General features: G+C 36.6%; 1 protein-coding gene and 1 long non-coding RNA gene across 3 annotated transcripts; one reads left to right on the forward strand and one right to left on the reverse strand.

Annotated features, from left to right (window-relative positions):
* Window positions 1-977: 977 nt before the first annotated feature.
* On the forward strand, window positions 978-20,083 carry LOC120000346 (putative protein FAR1-RELATED SEQUENCE 10). Of its 2 annotated transcripts, none has more exons than XM_038848390.1 (3): window positions 978-1,060; window positions 18,795-19,194; window positions 19,281-20,083. In XM_038848390.1, the coding sequence occupies exons 2-3, from the start codon at window positions 19,111-19,113 to the stop codon at window positions 19,662-19,664; spliced, it is 468 nt and encodes a 155-aa protein (XP_038704318.1). In that variant the 5' UTR covers window positions 978-1,060; window positions 18,795-19,110; the 3' UTR covers window positions 19,665-20,083. The 2 variants fall into 2 exon arrangements, with proteins under 2 accessions (XP_038704318.1, XP_038704317.1); XM_038848389.1 differs by lacking the exon at window positions 978-1,060 and adding an exon at window positions 17,482-17,568.
* LOC120000347 lies at window positions 13,324-13,649 on the reverse strand. The gene is made up of 2 exons (XR_005468607.1): window positions 13,542-13,649; window positions 13,324-13,424 (listed from the first exon to the last, which is right to left on the reverse strand). It is a non-coding gene; the product is annotated as an uncharacterized LOC120000347 (long non-coding RNA).
* Window positions 20,084-20,588: the final 505 nt, after the last annotated feature.

Raw genomic sequence — 20,588 nt, forward strand, 5'->3', positions numbered from 1 at the left:
AATGTCGACAGATGAAGAGACTAAAGAGAATATATATAAGACAGAAAGCAAGTTCAAAGACACATTTACCTTTGTGTATAAAAACAAACAAATGGTTATTGTTGCTTTTTATTCTGCAGAACCTTTCGTCGTGTCGTATCACTTTGTCGAGTGATGGCTCCCCTACAATTAATACAGCCTACAGTCGTATCTTTGTGATCGTGGTGGTACAGAGACTTTAGTTTTTTATTTTATTTTTCTTGTTTTATGAATTCATTTTGTAATGCTTTTAAAAAAGTAGTTACTTGTGAACTAAGTTTGGATCATGGGCACAGGCCACTTTTTGAGTTTTTAAGTACTAATGGACTCTTTGAAACTTGGAAGTGTAACATTTTGGCCTATTTTCTTTTATGGTTTGAATTTATTGGGCTTGCACTTTGGACGACAAGAATAATAAGCCCATTAGCTAACTTGTTCAACTACACTTGACTGCTTAACAGAGATGAAGATAAACTAATCCATGACAAAGATGCATTTTTCCCAACTTTCTATAACATTAACTTATTAACTAATTAATCAAGGTTCAAAATGGATAGGAACAAAATGGACGAGCTTTATGTCATTTTGGGTGATCGAAGGACAAAGGGTATATAAGGAAAAAGACACAAGTCAACTAACTGTTTAGCAGATTTGTCATTGTACCTACAAAATCAGTTTATCGGTTCAATTGGGTTTCTACTATTCATCTTAGAATCCATGCAAGAAAGCATTCCCACTTCAAATCCTCCAAAAGTTATTCATGAGCCCATGTCCAAACAATCTCATCAAAGCCCAACTCTTACTGGGGCCCAAAAGTCCCATCACAATTTTCAATAGGCCCGCTCCACAACCATCGCCTGGACCACTCACAGGGGCCCATATACTCAAGTTTATCGAACAAAAACGGCCTATAAACAAATCGAGCCTCCATTGATTTCCGCTGGTCAAAGTTTTGCAGAGATGAGATGAGATGATGCGGCAAAGAAAGATAGTAGTAGAAAGATACACAGAGGACGCGAGTGAGGGCTCTGTTGCTTCAATGGTACCTTCTCTTTCCCTTATTATTTGCTCTTTTTTTTTTTTTCGCTTTCTTGATGGTTGATGGTATTGTTTGTAATCTCTCAATGGTAGTTTAGGGTTCTCTTCAGTTTACCATGTTTAGCATCTCTGTCATGAACTGGGTCTGATCGGGTCTGCTTCTGACCCCTTACTTTGTTATTTCTAGTGCCATTAACTAGTCATTCTAAGATTCAGTTATTAAATATCCTTTTCTTTCCTCTTATATTTCTTGCCTTTGGCATCAGCCTTTTCTCATTGTTTTAGTACTCTTTCATATCCTTCCAAATACCTGTAGCGAAATAGTTCTCTGTTTTGTGGTTTCAAGAAACTGACATACATAAATAATGTCCGGTTCTTTCTTGATTCATGTATCATGAACTCCTTTTAAAGAAAGTTGGTGGTAGGCAACTGGATTCTTAACTCGTCCAGGTTGTAAGGTTGTTTTTTGTGTCTCCAAGCTCACTTCTTTACTCATCAAGGAATGGAGGAAGTTACATATAGAGAAGGCAAAAATAACAAAAGAAAATTTTGATTTGCTGCATTTCTGTTACAGTTTCCTCGAAAAACAAGAAGGAGTTGAACTGAAAAGGTCAGAAACCATTTCATTTCATTGGAGTTATTGTTATTGATAATCATGGTAAGGCAATTTTCTTCTGGTGTGCATTGCTATAAAAAGAAAATTATCATGCATTTGCATGTTCTTTAGGGTATAAATTCTTCGAATTGCTGTGTCTTTTTTCACATCTAATTTTTATTTTGTGGTTTTGAATAGACTTTTCTTCGGTTTATGTTCCAACAAGAATTTGTGCTGTCCATGCAATATGGTGTTTCAGAAATGGCAAATGAATCATATCTTGTGCGGCAGTACAAGAAAATGGATGGGAAATATGTCAGTGATTTGGATACCTGAAGATGAGCAGATTCACTGTTCCAAAGAACTTGAACATTCAGGACTATTGTGTAGACGCTCTCTTCAAGTACTTGTCAAGAAAAACAATTTGCAGCTCCCCATAAAAATGTCATGCTTAGCTGCGACGAGAGAGTTCATTAAACCCTTAGGATGTATACACCATCAAAAACCCATTGGATGATATGGACCATCAAAATATCAGTGATGAGCGCGTGCACTAGCCTTTCATTCTGACGCAGAACGGAAGTTAACAAGAAGGGATTTGATCACGTCAAAACCCAAAAATAATCAAGCAGAGTCTCTAACATGCATAAAACCATTTCCATTTCCTCCATTCCTGAGTCAGGCATAATGTCCAAGCCCAAGCGTAATTTGCGATTCGCAATTATCTTCAAGCGGAACTCTTGCGATGACTTGTGAAAATCTTGAGACTTTTGGGTTAGGGAAAAAAAATATATAAGGTTTTTTTTGAGAGGAAATGAAACATTACAAACTACAAATCATATTGTAAACAACAAAAACCATGAAAAATTTAAAAGAAAGCATAAAAAATAAACATACCATGCGAGCCTTAGACATCCACCTATAATAAGGTTCGTATGCCAGATCCTACAATGGAACGAAATGATATTCAATCATTTACCCAAAAAAAAAAAACCATATGCTATATATATGATATAATAAGTATCAAATGTAGTATATATACCCCAGCAACTGCCTCACTAAAGCAGTGCTTAACACATTGAAAGTATGGATGAGCGTGTGCATAATCTTTAGTTAAGATTCCATAATTGTAATAAGCGACTCCCAGCAACCAATGAGTGTGAGGCAATTCGGGATTAAGAGATAGTGCCTCCTTCAACTTTCTAATTGCATCTGCGCAAAAGAAATTAGCTTTTTAAGCAAATTTTTTTTTTTTTTTTTATATTCAACATAAAATCCGGTCTGGAACAGAACACACACGTCCATACAACAGTTGTTGTGATTCTACGCTATACATGCTTGAAGCCAAGTCCATGAGAGCCTGTCAGATAGTGTCAGATAGTGGACAAAAGTATTTTTTCATTCATTGACTTCACGTATATATAGTGTTATACAGACCTAATCAGCCACTTACCAGCTGGACATAGACTAAATTTACTCCTTAAATTGTGCCGTAACACTTGACTAATTACAGACTAATTACAGCCGTAATACTTGACTAATTTGTGCCGTAACACTTGACTAATTACAGACTAATTACAGCCGTAACACTTGACTAATTTGTGCCGTAACACTTGACTAATTACAGCTGGATACAATATACACAACTCACGTCTACACTCCCCCTCAAGTTGGTGCGTAAAGATCTACCATGCCCAACTTGTCAAGTGAGTTAGAAAACACAACACTAGAAACCGCCTTTGTCAAGACATCAGCTAACTGATCTTCAGACTTCACAAATGGTACATCAATAATCTGTGCTTCTAGTTTTTCTTTGATAAAGTTCCTAAATTTTAATAATAATAAAAATTATATTATTAGATTAAATTTAATAACAAAATTTAATATAAAAATTATGAAATCTAATATTATAATACTTTAATTCAGAAAAAAAGGTTGAGGCTCCCGATTCATTGGTTTTTATTAGGTGTTCATATTTTTTCGATTAATCAAATACTATTAGGTGTTTTTTTTTTTTTTGGTACACTAATTCAAGCCATTTTTTTACGCTAAAAAAATCTTTATTTTTCATGTATTAAAGCATTCACATCAGAGTCTATTAACAAATACTCTATTTAAGCATAATAGCATTTGTTACATTACTAATCTTCTACCACAATAGTTTCAGGAGGAAACCTAGAACGAGTATGATGCATGTATACATCAAGTTGTTCCATATATGGTAAAACCCATGCAGCTGCGCACTCATACCTGAAGTAATTCCACTGAGGCATAATGGTAGGCATTGGGTAACCCCCAGCTAAGGAAACCTGGACGTAGTGATTATTATTAACGTGTCCGATAGCGATAGCTACATGCTGATACTGCGGTGGGGGAGTTGATCGCAGTGGTAAATACGTGAAGCTCTGTGTAAAACTAAGAACGTGTAGTAAGACATTGTACCTCGAAGCAATCAAGAGACCCATGTTTGGCATTGTCATCCAATGCTGAACTGGTGCTGCTCTATCTAGTTCAAAGAAGTTCAGTGAGTTGTGAACACTCAATGCATGCTCTTCACTACCAAACATTGCAACATATTCATGCCAGAATGCGCTCAACTCACCTATCAAGTCACGACGGACAGTATCCCATGCATGTTCGCCAAAACCAAGACAAACAGCTATTGCCCGAAAGCCGCAATTTCCATCAGGTATTACATCTTGTACGGACCCAATGTAAGGATGTAATATTGGGGGAAACTGACGAACATAAATATGTTCATGCGTAACGTTACTTGATCTGGAACTCCTTTGTGTAGGGAGTGGTGGAGTACCGTAGAGGGATGAGCAACTGTGTCTCCCTAGTTCTGTATGAGTTACTTGATCTTGACACGATCGCTAGACATATCAACCATTATCTCAAATTCAAAGTCAGAAAGGCGACCAACGTATGGATGCCCCTCCATATATGATGCAGTGGCATGATTGTGCATTCCACATGACACTTTTACCATCCAATCATCAGCTCCACTTAGTTTCACACCTTTAAGTTTGAAAGGACAATCAAGCTTTTTCGTGCCTGTTGACTTCGTTGAGATTCTCCTCCTTCTGTACGTGCCACTGCGCTCGCATTGCAACAATAATGATGAGCTAGATGAGCTTCTTGTAATGATGATGTATCCCAAATTACGCCCTGTTTCTTGAACCCAATCAATCAACGATTGACGTGAATCGAACACCTAAAAATTTTTTTAACTGTTATAAAGTTAAACAAGTTTGCTGAAAATGTTCAAAATATATGACATATTATCTTCCTAGTTGTTATACCGTCTCGGTTAAAAATGAATTTGTAACGTCAACTTCAATTTTTTCTTCACAATCATCCGCAAGTTCTTCTTTTTTCATTTCATTTCTGATAGTATAATCCTGTCAACAAAAAAATTTACTTGAATATCTGTAATTAATCAAAATATTTTGTATCACAAATAAGAAATTTCTTCAGTATCTATATTTACCTTATCACTAGAACTACTACTTGACAATCGTAAATCTTCAGCTCAAGCTCTCATTTCTTCCAAATGGTCCATATCTGCACCAATAAAAATTAAGTCCGGAGGTCGGGTGAGTGTAGTTAATCAAACGTTAACTAAATATATTTTTTGATAGACTGAAGAGCAAGCACCTATATTCTTCTCTGGAGTTACCGGCGGGCTTATTTAGTTGTGGGGCATGGATTTCTCAAAATCTATTATGTGGTGTCCATTCACATTGGTGAGTCCTACTTATCCCACCTCTCTTAAGCCCGATTGCTCTTACTGATTAGGAAAGTAAGATGATCAGATGAAGCGCATTGAGGGTGACTTCCTTCTTCTGTTGTTGAGGTATATGTTGTTTTGGACGGGATAGGTAATGGTTTTAGAGGGGCTACGTAGTGAATGGCTTGAACCCTTGCTTTTCTTCGAAGACTGACAAGATGGCAACTGGAATAGCTTAAAAGAGGGACTCACTTCCTTAGAACACTGGACAAACACTGGACCAAGCTACGGATCGAGCACTCTGTCCGTCCTATCAAACAAGGCGGTGCTTGAGAAACCATAGCTGTTGAACAATGGAGACTTAATTATATTTTGCTTACAATAAATAAATATAAATATCTAGTGTGCTATATTAATTTCATGATTCATGTCAAACGATAAAAAAAATTAAATAAAAAAAACACAAACGTACCTACGTAGATGGCTCGACCGACAAACGTACTCCACGCCATTATAGCCCATTTTGCTAGTATCTCCTCTTCATCATCTCTTAGAGATAAAAGAGAAAAATAAACAAATACTTTGTGCACAAGCAAGTTTTTTTTTCTGGGATCAAAGAGAGGATGAATAACTTTGAGGAAAGATATTGTCATTGTAGAAACACTAGCATCCCTTATAATGGCGTGGAGTAAGCTAAGAGAGACAGAGAGAGAGAGGTAGTAGAGACTATGGACATAGACATATAGAGTTGGAGCATAGATGTATGATGAGGGGGGTCCGTCTCACAGGCGGTGTGAGCGTGAGCGAGAGAGTCATCATTGTTTAGTTTTCCTTGTATTTGCATTTTCATTACAATTGCTTGTCTTTTTTACTTTATTATATATATATATATATGTATATATTTGAGTCTGTGTAGGGTAATTAGTTGGTTTGGGTGAGGTGGGGTCACATGAATGAGCCGCAGTTTTTGACTGAGAATGGAGGGGATGGCAGAGACTTGCTTATGTCTAATCACCGATTTCAATGCTACACATTTATATAAAAAAAATTCGTGATGATATGATGGACAAAGAGACACAATAGAGTGTCAAATCAACACATTTAACAATGTGTGTGTACAAAGTAAAAACAATGTGCATTTAGAACGACCCAAAGGATAAATATCAAAATCCTAATCAAGTGTGAGGCTCCTCGGTTTTGCGGAAGCTTTTCAACGAAGCTGTTTAAGGATGTTCTAGAAAATGAATTGGATTAATGATAATCACCCATGTGTTTTTATTTTCTCTCTTAATTAATTAATTATTGATGAAATACATGTTTACATAACAAATCAAATCAAATCAAATTAAATAAATGACTAGTTGGTAAATGAGTCTATGATTATACATTACGTATAAAAAAGATAACTGCTATATATAAAAAGAGTATATTTGTGGTACAATTATTCTTATAGGAAGACAAGGGAAAGGGAGTGTCCCGACAAAAAAGAGCTTTATTAGAGGCTTTTTTTTCCTTGCCCTAATTGGAGTGGAGCACAAGAGTATTGCTACCGAGGTGGTTGATAGACTGTTTTTTCATATCTTTGAAGGTGTCACAGGTTGCAATAGCTACGAGTTGGCATGAAACCTTGTACAATAAAATTGTAATTTAATCAAACAAAGTGTGCAAATTAAAACTTGCTTGTTTCCAATCCTAAAACTAATTCCCTAGAGAGTTAATAAATCAAAGATAAATATAATGTTATTGTATGCCTAACTCCGGATATGATTATAGGTAGAGTTCATTCATATGCCAACTTACATTAGTATTTCAAATAAAGCCACCAAAGGGCGTCACATTCCCAAAACATAGATGTAAACATAGATAAAGATAAACTAATCCATGCCAAAGATATATACTTCTCCACATTCAACAACATTAATCAAAGTATAGTTCATGACAAAGATAAATTAATTCATAGATACAGATGTAGAGTTCATGGCAAAGATGTATAGTTCTCACATCTCTTTCAACAACATTAACCAAAGTTAAATTTCCTTATAGTGCAACTACAAAATTTTTGAAAGCCGCCCAAATCCCAAAGCAACAGCCTGCAATTGCCAAGCAACCAAACTTGTCCTTCTTTTCCATTTCCTTTGCTCCCGAGTAATATTTAGATTTGCGATACCTCATCAGGCTTAACTGTGACTCATAAAATGCCTTGTGTGAACTTCGAGTCTTTTGGATACAAAAAAAAACAAGAAGAAGAAGAAAAGAAACATTAGGTTTTTCGAAAGGAAATGGAACATTAGGTTGAAATAAGAAGAACAAACTACCCATCATATTATCAACAACAAAAACCCATAAATGTAAATTTTAGGAGAAAGCATAAAAAAAATAACACACCACGTTAGCCGCTTTCATAGACTCGTAATAGCGTACATTTCCAGGATCCTACAATGGAACAAAATATTATTCAATCATATATCAAGAAAAGAAAACCATATTCTATATAATATAAGTATCAAATGTATTATATATACCTCTTCGTGTGCCTCACGAAAGCAGGAATTAGCAGATTCATAGTATGGTAGAGCCTCTTCATAATGTTTAGTTGAGATTCCATACAAGTAGTAAGCGATTCCCAGCCAAAAATGGGTGTCAGGCATAGGCATTTTGTGATTAAAAGATGATGCCTCCTCCAACTTTCTAATTGCATCTGTGCAACAATTAAATTACAGCAAAAGAAAAATAGCTTTTAAGCAAAACAAAGTATACATTCCAAAAATAAATCCGGTCTATAGAACACCTTCAAGAACCTCTTGTTGTGATTCTATGCTGTTCATGATTTTAGCCAAGTCCACCAGGGCTTTTCCCCATTTTGACAAATTCTGTAAAATAAAAAGCACCCAATGGAACAAATGGGGTCATGGTCATGGTCATGCTTTGAATAACTTAGTCAATTAGAGAGCTAATACCAACCAGCGAGCTAAATTGGCTTATACCAATGTAAGAGTTTTTAAGCAACATGGAACTTCAGTCCCTAGGGATATAAATATCCAAATTCCAAAAAGGGAAGGAAAAAAAACATATATATTGAAATTGAAACAAGAAAAATAATTTACTTTGGCCCCAGGTTCCATCCTGTAACGAGTCTCGGCGGCTATACACAAATTTGAGTAGAAGGGTACTCTATCTTCTTTGATTAATGGTATCAGTAGATCGTTAGGGCTCGTTTTTTCATCAGACGGCATCGTTATTACTCTGCATGTCATACATAGCCGTATAATAACAATAACATATCTGATACATAAATATAGAGTGTCGAAAAGAATATTCTTCTCTCATCTTTGTCAGAAGAAACTGATAAACTCACTCTATATCTCTCGGTTCTGCGATGGTCGTGATGCAACTCGGCTTCGTATTTGTTGTCTCCGGCTCTGCAGAGCTCTCCAGTCTTCCCTTGACCTGATTTAGTGCCCTAATCTCCAGCCACCCAAAGCCAAGGAGCCCAGTTCGATGGTGGAGAAGTAGATGTGAATAATCAATTGATAAGTGTCGAACTTTGGACTCAAGCAACTATTGGGCCGAAACTTCTGAAGCAATTAAGGCCCAGACAGAATGTCCAAAAAGAGACATCTCGTCTACTATTACTTTTTCAATTGACAAAGAATATCATATTTTTGATCTTTTACAAATTTGTATAATTTCCTTCCATTTTTCTTCTCTGTTTATTTTTTCAAGAGTTAGCGCTTTCATGAAATTCCATTCATTACAATGGCTGATACAATACATGAGATAGCATCTTATTAGATATGGAAACTTTTTGTAGATTTTCTATTCAAACTTGTATGTCAAAGTCGGCACATAGGGCATCATCAAAGGTACGGAAATCATCTCATTTTTAACATGGAAATCTCCTTGATTCTCCCTTGCATACTAGGAAGCAAAATCAGCTGCAAATCTTCCCTCTAATAATGAAAATCAACATGTATAATCTTCTTTGATTCTATTTTCTTTACATCTTCATATGGCAAGTAAATATCTTCTCCTTTGCATATCTCTTCCATGGAATCTCGGCCAAACATGTAAGGAAACAATCATCTTGTATAATCTCCAAAAGTCTTCTCCGTCACCGTTCAAAAATTCAAACGAATTGTACTAATATTCTCTTGACAATCGGCTCCATAAAAGGTAAGTGCATCTCCTCCTTTAACCACACAATATGCCCATGTCATATATATTCTCTTTTCAAATTCAAACACGGTTAGATGTCTTAATATGGCAAGAAGATCTCCTCTTCACACGTTTAGGTCTTCCAAAACCATTCTTGGACGGTCGGAAACATGAACATGAAGTTGAATTTGAAATGATCTCAATAGTGCTTGTAAGCTCATTTGAGTTTCATGCTTGAAACATATGTTAATATAGTTCAAATAATTTTTCTTTGCACATAGAGTATTATAAGCATAAGCATTTAGCAAATGAATCGTTGAATTATAGTCGGAACATTAAACATGTATTTTGGAAAGCAACCATCGAAACATACTTTTTCACATTTTAAGATATATTAAAGTTAAGCATGCTCACACACATTTTGACATACAATCATCAAAAATACAATATTGACCTTGACACTAAATCTTGGTCCAACATCTCACCTTTGTAAGAAGAAGCTGATAAACTCTCTCTCAATCTCTCGGATCTGCAATGTTCTCGGCCTTCGTATTTGTTGTCTCCGGCTCCGCAGAGCTCTCCAGTCTTCCCTTGACTTGATTTAGTGCCCTAAAGCCCAGTCTTATTTGTCATATCTTATGGCTTTGAGTTCTTCTTGGATCAGGATCGAATCGGCCTAACATACTCTCTGGCCCAAAATGGCTTCATGGGCTTGTTTAAACTTTTCATCGATCTTTCAAGTATGGGAGCCGATATTTGCACACGATATTGAACTCAACGCACACAATTACTTAATACACTCTTAATTGGTTTTCAATACACACACTGAGTTTTCTAAAAAACCCTTTCATACATATTAATTATATAATATTTAATATCCTAAACTACCCTTTCTCCTTCCATATATATCTCAACTTCATTCCTTTAATAATCATTAAAATATTTTTGACAGTTATTTCAAAATCAATTTTGTAGATTAAGTTTAGAAAGTGGAGAAATAGATACAAAAGACTTGATATTATTGAATTATATTAAGGAGAAATAGACCAAAAGACTTCATATTATTGGAAAAAATTCTAATAAAATCTTGCATACCTTTTTTACAGTGAAACAATAAAGGGAATGTCAAATCACGATAACAATCAATTCCTAAATATACACCACACTCAAAAATAAAAAGATGATGGTTAAAATTTTCATATTGGAGGATAAATCTTATGTCCTCCATCGTCAAACATGGAAGGGTTTACCAATATCATATTAACACAATTAAAATAAAAAATTATATACTTACTTTATTGAGGAATTTTGTCCAATATCACTCTCTTCATTGTTTTCTACGAGATTCTCTGTAGTTTTTTTTTTTTTTTTCATAATTTTCAGCAAGTTTCCTCTCTTCTTCAATGTAACTAGGCGAGGACATTGAATTCTCTATCATGATATTGTTATTGTAATCCATGAATATCCAATATTGGGAGAAAGATGGAAGACTAAGAGAAGATAGGAGGCGAGAGGAGAACGATCATTCGTATAAAAATTTAACTAAAAGATTAGGATTACAAAGTTAAATTTAATTGTATTGTATTGAGTAAAAAATATGAGTGCAAAAAGTAGATAGATTTTAAAGTAATTTCATTTAAGGATAAATTGGTAAACTAAAATATTTTTAAAAAATATGTGTGTATTAAATCTAAATTTGTGTGCAAATCTCGACACTCTTCAAGTATGGACTTGCCAATTATCAGGCCTTGTTTACATGAAATTTTTTTTAAAATAAATCCATATATCGATAGCCACTTGTGTTCAAAGAGACCTTAATGGGGTGGCTCATTCACTCGTGAAGACGCGCTGCTAGCTGCTAGGTCTCTCTCTACACTGCTGCTGCTTGATCCGGTCAGGCTTTTCTATTTATTTTTCTGCTTGCCCTTTCTTTTGGTTTTTTTAGGCCAGGTGCCTTTTGATTTGCGTTGATTTTTGCATTCGGGTCTTCTCCTTTCAAAAAAAAAAAAAATTTTTAATTTTTTTTTCGTAACCACTGGTGGAACCACCACAATACCCGATCGTTTGGACCAAGCCCTGTGCTGTAAATCACCAAAGGGAGAGTCTAGCTACCCCCGCCGAACCTTCAAACAAGTCACGTGCCAATCCAAGAGGCCTAATAACCAACAAGCCACGGACCCACACCAACTCAAGTTTCCATGACGCTCCGTTGCGAATGTTTTCACTCAAACTTGGAGTGGATAGGTTTCCTGTTAGTATTATATATGTATGTATATATGTGCCATCTTGCCTTGGTATTTCAAATAAGGTCCCCCAAAGGGCTTATTTAAACATATTCATCCAGTGACGTCAATACTTCAAACAAACTCCACCTGGCCGGGTAAGCACATAATCAGCTTGAACATCCTTGACATTTTCGGATATCAATCTTTGGCATTTTCTTTTTGATGAAAATTTCAAGTTATTCTGCTTAATTGGAATGGTGTCATTCTTTTTAAAGCTCTTCAATAGTTCAATGTTCTTTTTTTTTTTTTCATCTCATTTTCTTCTCTACAACTTGATTAGGTGCCTGATGCAGATTCTGGTTCAGACCATTAGTCGAACAGGTTTTGTGCATCACCACAAAATTAACAGAGAAGCTTAGCAACCCATAAAGGTCGCCCCATCGTGTCTAAACTCTCCAAGCTTCAAGCTCCAGCACCATAACAGGAACATGATCTCAGTATAACCACACAAACTAATCACCAACAAACTCATACATGTCCATCGAAAATTAACAACCTAAATACAATAAGAAAGAAGTTTACAAAATCAAAATGAAGAGAGATTACAAACCAACGGGAAGAACCCAAACTTCGATCGAGCACTTGTGCTGAGAGTAAAGACCCCGAACTAAGGAAGAAACTACGAACAACTAAAAATTTCCACAAAATATCCAAGCTGCTGGTAATGTCAACCAGCCCTTCTTTTAAGCAATTTTCATCATAGAGAAGCCATGGGCTTTCTTGCTATTGGGCTCTTTGGCTTGGGCCTCACAACTACAAAATGCATCATTTCTTCTCTCCCAATAGAATTCGACTCTGTCGAATTTAGATAGACAGCAAGCTCCACCGGGTTCCCATTGGAGCCTTCTTGGAATGGGTAACTTTAGAACTAGAAAAAACATAGCAATATGGTCCTGAAAACCACCTCTCATACCCAACACCAGCATTGGATCAACAATTAAACAATCAGGCAATTCATGCGAGATAACTTCAAAGTATGAGGTAGCAAGGACTTGAGCATTCTCTACCATAGCAAATTCCATGATTTCAGCATCATCTTCTCTTAAGGAAACTAAGGAAGCGAGTTTCCCCTCATAAGCATCCCTTAGCGTCTCACAATAAAACTTGTTTGCACATACCAACCTTTCCAACAGAGGAAGGTCATCCCCCAAACTACCAGTGAGAGTATGGACTACATTTGCTAAAAGAAAATTATGGAAACTTGTCCAGCCCATACTTGGGTATTGGAATATCATGTATGGTTGACAATTGATCCTAAGACAGAAGACATTGGTTGCCTCCTTACCTGCCTTTCCTTGCTTTTGCTTAAACAAAGTTGCAAGAATAGGAGCACAACACATCACCTCCTCTTTGTTCTTGTCCACATAATGGAAACACATTTCACCAACATTCCCCTTTGAAAAATGATCCACGGCTGACTTATCCATGTGATTGGCAGCCCTGTCCTTCCATTCACAGATGCCATCTTCATTTGTAAGCATGGGCACCTTAAATATATGATCACCACATGGAACAAGAATAAGTCTATTATGCTCACCAGAAAGCTCTACCTTTGGTTTCAGCACATGAGCCAAAGATGCACCATCAGGTCCTTTAGTATCTGAGAAGAAATTGAAGCCAGTATTATCCCTGATAAAGCTGGTAGTGTTGGTTCGTTCTGAAATGGCACAATTAGCAGGGGTTATTACTTTCTCAAAAACAAAGTCATGGTTGTCACATTCAAGACAACTCTCTTCAACTAGAAGTGGCTTCAAGAGCGAGCTTCCATCACTAAAGTCATGTTTCCCATTGTCATTTCCATCCTCTTTCTCAATACTTGAAACCTGGCTTCGATACCAAACTGATGCAGATTCTGGTTCAGACCATTAGTCGAACAGGTTTTGTGCATCACCACAAAATTAACAGAGAAGCTTAGCAACCCATAAAGGTCGCCCCATCGTGTCTAAACTCTCCAAGCTTCAAGCTCCAGCACCATAACAGGAACATGATCTCAGTATAACCACACAAACTAATCACCAACAAACTCATACATGTCCATCGAAAATTAACAACCTAAATACAATAAGAAAGAAGTTTACAAAATCAAAATGAAGAGAGATTACAAACCAACGGGAAGAACCCAAACTTCGATCGAGCACTTGTGCTGAGAGTAAAGACCCCGAACTAAGGAAGAAACTACGAACAACTAAAAATTTCCACAAAATATCCAAGCTGCTGGTAATGTCAACCAGCCCTTCTTTTAAGCAATTTTCATCATAGAGAAGCCATGGGCTTTCTTGCTATTGGGCTCTTTGGCTTGGGCCTCACAACTACAAAATGCATCAGTGCCTCTGACAAATGCAGTTGTCTACGCCGTGCAATTATGAGCCTAGATACACTTATCGTTAGTACTTGAGTAATTTCCGCCTTTAACATTCCATTGATCGATTTTTCTTTTATCTCATATTTTTCAAACCCTAAACTGTGTCTGAATGATTTTTCATTAACTTATCTTTATATGACATTACGGTAGCTTAAACTTGCTTGGTTTCGGATGGTTTGGAAGCTCCATTTGTAAAATTGTGGTCATGGTTTCTCATTGTCTTCTTATGTTTTCTTTATGGGTTGTCTGTGTTGATTTCTCTCCTTTTTTTTTCTCAAAGTGTCCAGCTCGGTGAGTTCCTTGGCCTTTTCCCTACTCGCGTGCTTCTCTTTAATTGGTTGCATATAATCAAAAAAAAAAAAACCAAATAAAGACCTAATACTGAAAAAGTCAGAAAAAAATCCACATAGGTAAGTTGCAACAAGAAAACAGAAGACAAATATTCAGTGCGGCTAAGAATTGGTGCATGCATCTGTGGGAGATTTGGGGTTTTTTTTGGCTGACCTGGTGCATGCACCAATTGCTAAAACGACGCCCGCAACAAATAAAACGGCGCACCCTGTTTGCATGAGGCGGCTAAAGATCAATAAATCGAAGGGATTGAAAGCATGTCCAATGAACACTTGAAATATACTTTTTAAGTGTTGAAAAGTGAACTCTATGAAAAATTTAGAGTATTAGAATTTTACAATGGATGAAAATGAACACTTAAAAACACACTTTCTTCATAATGACATTTGTTTTATAGGTTGTTGTGGAAAATGACACTTGAAATATGAAGTATGTATATAGTTGATGAATAGTGAGAGAGATGATGAAAAGGAAGAGAGAGATAATAAAAAAGAAGAGAGATGTGATGAAAAGTGAGAAAGAGATGATGAAAAGTAAGAGAGAGAAAATGAGTATGAAGTGTTGGAAAGTATGAAGGGTTGATGAATAGTGTATAGCGTGGGACCCATTCACCAAATTAAATTATGTTACATAGGAGAGAGAAGAGAGAAAATGGTTTTGGAGTGCTTGATATTGTATTTGTCATTGGACATGCTCTGAGCTGATGGGTTTTACATGATGCTGACGTGGCAGCAAATGATCTAAACCTGCTGACGTGGCAAAAAATAACATACTGGCAACGGCTCAAATCAAATGCACAGCTGACTGACAAACCGTCAGCCCAATGTTCAAGAGAGCATTTAAATATTACTGACAGAATCAAAGCCACAATCTCCAGCCACCCAAAGCCAAGGAGCCTAGTTCGAATGTGGAGAAGTAGATGCGAATAATCAATTGATAAGTGTCAAACTTTGGACTCAAGCAATTATTGGGCCGAAACTTCTGACATTGATAAGCAACTAAGGCCCAGACATAATGTCCAAAAAGAGACATCTCGTCTACTATTAATTATTCAATTGACCAAGAATATCATATTTTTAATCTTCTACAAATTTGTATAATTTCCTTCCATTTTTGTTCTCTGTTTATTTTTTTCAAGAGTTAGCGATTTCATGAAATTCCATTCATTAGGGCAAATGCAATAAGAAACAATTTACTGGGCCAACATTTTTGTTGGCCCGATCCCACCTCTATTACACAAAAAGTCAAGTCAAACACGTATTCTAATACAGTCACATCAGCAAAACACAAATTTCTATACATTTTTTCTTCCCACACACTTTCTCTTTCCACCCAACCCAACAACATTCCATTCCTCCATATTATCCACAACAAAACTACACCAAAACATTAAATATCAATACATCCACATCAGCAAAACACTTATCCCAATACAGCCACATAAGCAAAACACATTTTACAATACAGCCACATCAGCAAAAGACAACATCTTTATTGGCCCAATACCACTTCACCATTGCATTTGCCCTTACAATGACGGTTACAAAGACATTGAAGATCCGAGGCATGTTTTAACTTTTAAGGTTTAATAACATAATTTTTTAATTAAAATTATATAAAAGAAAAAAAGATGACTATAAATCCGGCCAATAGAACACCTTCAAGAACCTCTTCTTGTGATTCTACGCTGTTCATGATTTTAGCCAAGTCCTCCAGGGCTTTTCCCCATTTTGACAAATTCTGTAAAATAAAAAGCACCCAATGGAACAAATGGGGTCATGGTCATGCTTTGAATAACTTAGTCAATTAGAAAGCTAATACCAACCAGCTAGCTAAATTGGCTTATAACAATGTAAGAGTTTTTAAGCAACAGGGAACTTCAGTCCCCAGGGATATAAATATCAAAATTCCAAAAAAGGAAAGGAAAAAAACATATATATTGAAATTGAAACAAGCAAAAGAAGTTACTTTGGCCCCAGGTTCCATCCTGTAACGAGTCTCGACGGCTATGCACAAATTTGAGTAGAAGGGTATTCTATCTTCTTTGATTAATGGTATCAGTAGATCGTTAGGGCTCGTTTTTCCATCAGACAACATCGTTATTACTCTGCATATCATAGATAGCCGTATAATAACAATAACATATCTGATACATAAATATAGAGTGTTGAAAAGAATATTCTTCTCTCACCTTTGTCAGAAGAAGCTGACAAACTCACTCTCAATCTCTCGGTTCTGCGATGGTCGTGATGCAGCTCGGCTTCGTATTTGTTATCTCTAACTCCGCAGAGCTCTTCAGTCTTCCCTCGAGTTGATTTAGTGCCCTAACGCCCAGTCTTATTTGTCATATCGCTCGCTGCTCTTTTAGTTCTTCTTGGATTACGATTAAGATCGAATCGACCCGTTCGCTCTCCTTTCGTTTGGCTACTTAGGCTCGTTCCTTTCGTTCAGCAGAGCTAATAAGACTTCTAACGAAATTCCTGTTCAGAGATTGAGTTAGTGAGCCCTGTGTACCGCAATTGGATTGAACACATACTTGTGTTGTTGGACTAGGATGAGCCTTGAATCCCATCATGATTCATGTTCCAACTTCCATGTATTGAGCAGCGAGATTACTTCGCTGTAGAGCCTCAGGTGCTGGCGCTTTGGGGAAAGCTGCCAATTTTGCATTAATTGGAATCTAATATATATCTTAATATATATCTTTCATTTGATTTTGTGTCATACATAACATGGATGCTGGAAACTTGGAACCAAAAGTTATTCATGAGCCCATGTCCAAACAATCTCCTCGAAGCCCAATTCTTACCAGGGCCCGAAAGTCCATTTCAATTTTCGATAGGCTCAACAACCATCGCCTGGACCACTCACCCGGGCCCATATACTCAAGTTTATGGACCTAAAATGGCCTATAAACAAATCAAGCCTCCATTGATATCCGCTGGTCAAATTTTTGCAGAGATGAGATGATGCGGCAAAGAAAGGTAGTAGAAAGACAGAGGAAGCGAGTGAGGGCTCTGTTGCTTCAATGGTACCTTCTCTTTCCCTTATTATTTCCTTCTTTTATTTTATTTTTTGCTTTCTTGACGGTTGATGGTATTGTTTGTAATCTCTCAATGGTAGTTTAGGGTTCTCTTCAGTTTACTATGTTTAGCATCTCTGTCATGAACTGGGCCTGATCGTGTCTGCTTCTAACCCCTTACTTTGTGAGCATCCATATTCAGTCTCTCCTGTCAGATTCTTCTTCGTAATAAATTCTGAGCTCAATCTACTCTGTTTTCTTTATTAGACGCCTTTCACTAGGTCAAAGCTTGAAGGTGAATTCTTTTTGAATTTCAATTTTTTTTGTTATTTCAATCTCGGGTTTCCATTCCGTCTGCCTTACTTATTTACCTATATTTTTGTATTTTTTCTGGTTTCCACTAATTGACTTGCTTTTGCATTCAAATGTCATTGCTCTCTTTCTATTGTAGACCTGTAGTTTAAATACTATTCATTTGGAAACTGGGAAACTGTGCAAACGAAAAGAAATGGAGGTTCCACTCCTGCTTTGGCTTTCCAAGCATTGAGAAGATGCTCAATAAGGTGGTTGTATGAAGACCAGTTGAAGGGGAATTATTGTTATTTCTAGTGCCATTAACTAGTCATTCTAAGATTCAGTTATTAAATCTCCTTTTCTTTCCTCTTATATTTCTTGCCTTGGGCATCAGCCTTTTCTCATTGTTTTAGTACTCTTTCGTATTCTTTCAAATACCTGTAGCGAAATAGTTCTCTGTTTTGTGGTTTTAAGAAACTGACATACATAAATAATGTCCAGTTCTTTCTTGATTCATGTATCATGAACTCCTTTTAAAGAAAGTTGATGGTAGGCAACAGGATTCTTAACTCGTCTAGGTTGTAAGGTTGTTTTTTGTGTCTCGAAGCTCACTTCTTTACTTATCAAGGATGGATGAAATGGAGGAAGTTACATGTAGAGTAGGCAAAAATAACAAAAGAAAATTTTTGATTTGCTGCATTTCTGTTACACTTTCCTCAAAAAACAAGAGGGACTTGAACTGAAAAGGTCAGAAACCATTTCATTTCATTGGAGTTATTGTTATTGATAATCATGGTAAGGCAATTTTCTTCTGGTGTGCATTGCTATAAAAAGAAAATTATCATGCATTTGCATGTTCTATACAGGTTCATGGGCATAAATTTTTCTAATTGCTCTGTGTCTTTTTTCACTTCTAATTTTTATTTTGTGCTTTTGAATAGACTTTTCTTCGGTTTATGAGAGGAAGATGTTCCACAAACAACTGTGATGGGTTTTAGATCCAGGTCTCAGAGATGCCATAGCAAGGGAACTGCCTAGTACTAAAAATGTTATTTGTGTACGGCATATTTTATCAAAACTGTCCTGCTGGTTCTCTTTGCCTCTTGCATCACGATTTGAGGATTTTAAAGCCGAATTCGACATGATGTGCCATCTTGAGAGTCGAATCCACAGAAGATTTTGAACATCAGTGGAACCTTTTGGTTGCTCGATTTGGACTTGTTTCAGATAAACATGTAACCTTTTATAGCTCGCGCAATGATATCTGAATTTTCACAATCTCTGGACACATTCATGAAGAGAGTTTTGAGTGGACAGACGTTGCAAGTATTCTTGGAGCAGGTATATTAGTGACATGATTTTTATTTTTTTTATGTAACTTTCCAATACTTGATCAACTGTTTTTCTTATCTTTGAGGGTGTCGCAGGTTGCAGCCGCTGCCAACTTTGGGAATCAACCAGGGAAACAATGCAGTATATGCATATCAAGACGTGCATTCCTCTTGAAGAACATACGCAGAGTATTCTTGCCCCTTATGCCTTCAGTGTCTACCAACAAAAATTTGTGCTGTCCATGCAATATGGTGTTTCAGAAATGGCGAATGAATCATAGGTTGTGCGGCAGTCTGAGAAAATGGATGGGGAATATCTCAGTGATTTGGATACCTGAAGATGAGCAGATTCACTGTTCCAAAGAACCTGAACATTCAGGACTATTGTGCAGACGCTCTCTTCAAGTACTTGTCAAGAAAAACAATTTGCAGCTCCCCATAAAAATGTCATGCTTAGCTGGCGACGAGAGAGTTCATTAAACCCTTAGGATGTATACACCATCAAAAACCCATTGGATGATATGGACCATCAAAATATCAGTGATGAGCGTGCACTAGCCTTACATTCTCTTGCTGAAACTCTATTGACAGAATCATTGATCTCTATGGAACGCTTTAATTATCTTCACGGAGAACTTACAGGGCTACTTGATCGTGATAAGAGAGATGCCATTACTGATGAGTTTGCTTTGAATGTGGTAGTAAACAATGCAAGTGAAATTTAGGTTTGCGATGTAGCATGGGTGCTGGTATAACTGCAGTTGACGCACTGTTTTCACTGGCTCGATATTCATCAGTGATGTGTATGGGATTTGAGAGGCATGAGACCTTGTACAGTAAAATTGTAATCTAATATTCAAAGGATACAGTTATTTTTGCGAAGAACGCTTGTACTATTATCTATAGATAATTGGATGGATAATCAGAATGGTAACGAGGATAGATTCTCATGCATAATCTGGAATTGGGATGTGCTTATCTTATTGATAGGGTAAGTAATGCAATCAAAATTGGGATAGCAAAAGAAACTGAAACTGTTTGCTCTCTGGCTCGTATAATTTAGTCAAAACAAATGTAATCAAACAAGTGTGCAAAACTCCTATTATTACTTGTTTCCAATGCTAAAGCTAATTCCCCAAAGAGTTAATCTCCCTGTTTGGTGCAGCGAATCCGCTGCACCAACAGCTGTTATGTTCCACTACACCAAACGGTGACCTCAGGTTGGCGTTGAAAGATCCTCGATGCAGCTTGTTCAGGAAATTAACCATGAGAGACCACACTACATATGGCTCAAACAAGGAATACCTCTTCAGTAGGTATGGTGAGGAATATGTAAAGCCTGCAAAGAATGTCCGATACATAGATAGCACTCGGGCACCAGCAGTAAACTTGAGGATATAGAGA

The sequence above is a fragment of the Tripterygium wilfordii genome, chromosome 6, assembly GCF_013401445.1.
Source record: "Tripterygium wilfordii isolate XIE 37 chromosome 6, ASM1340144v1, whole genome shotgun sequence".
NCBI classification, from domain to species: Eukaryota; Viridiplantae; Streptophyta; class Magnoliopsida; order Celastrales; family Celastraceae; genus Tripterygium; species Tripterygium wilfordii.

What these genes read in the sequence shown, in the direction of transcription:
- LOC120000346 (XM_038848390.1), top strand. Translation starts at nt 19,111, where the DNA reads ATGATATCTGAATTTTCACAATCTCTGGACACATTCATGAAGAGAGTT. An exon ending in TGCAAGTATTCTTGGAGCAG is followed by an intron (nt 19,195 to 19,280) that starts GTATATTAGTGA and finishes AGGGTGTCGCAG; the next exon opens with GTTGCAGCCGCTGCCAACTT.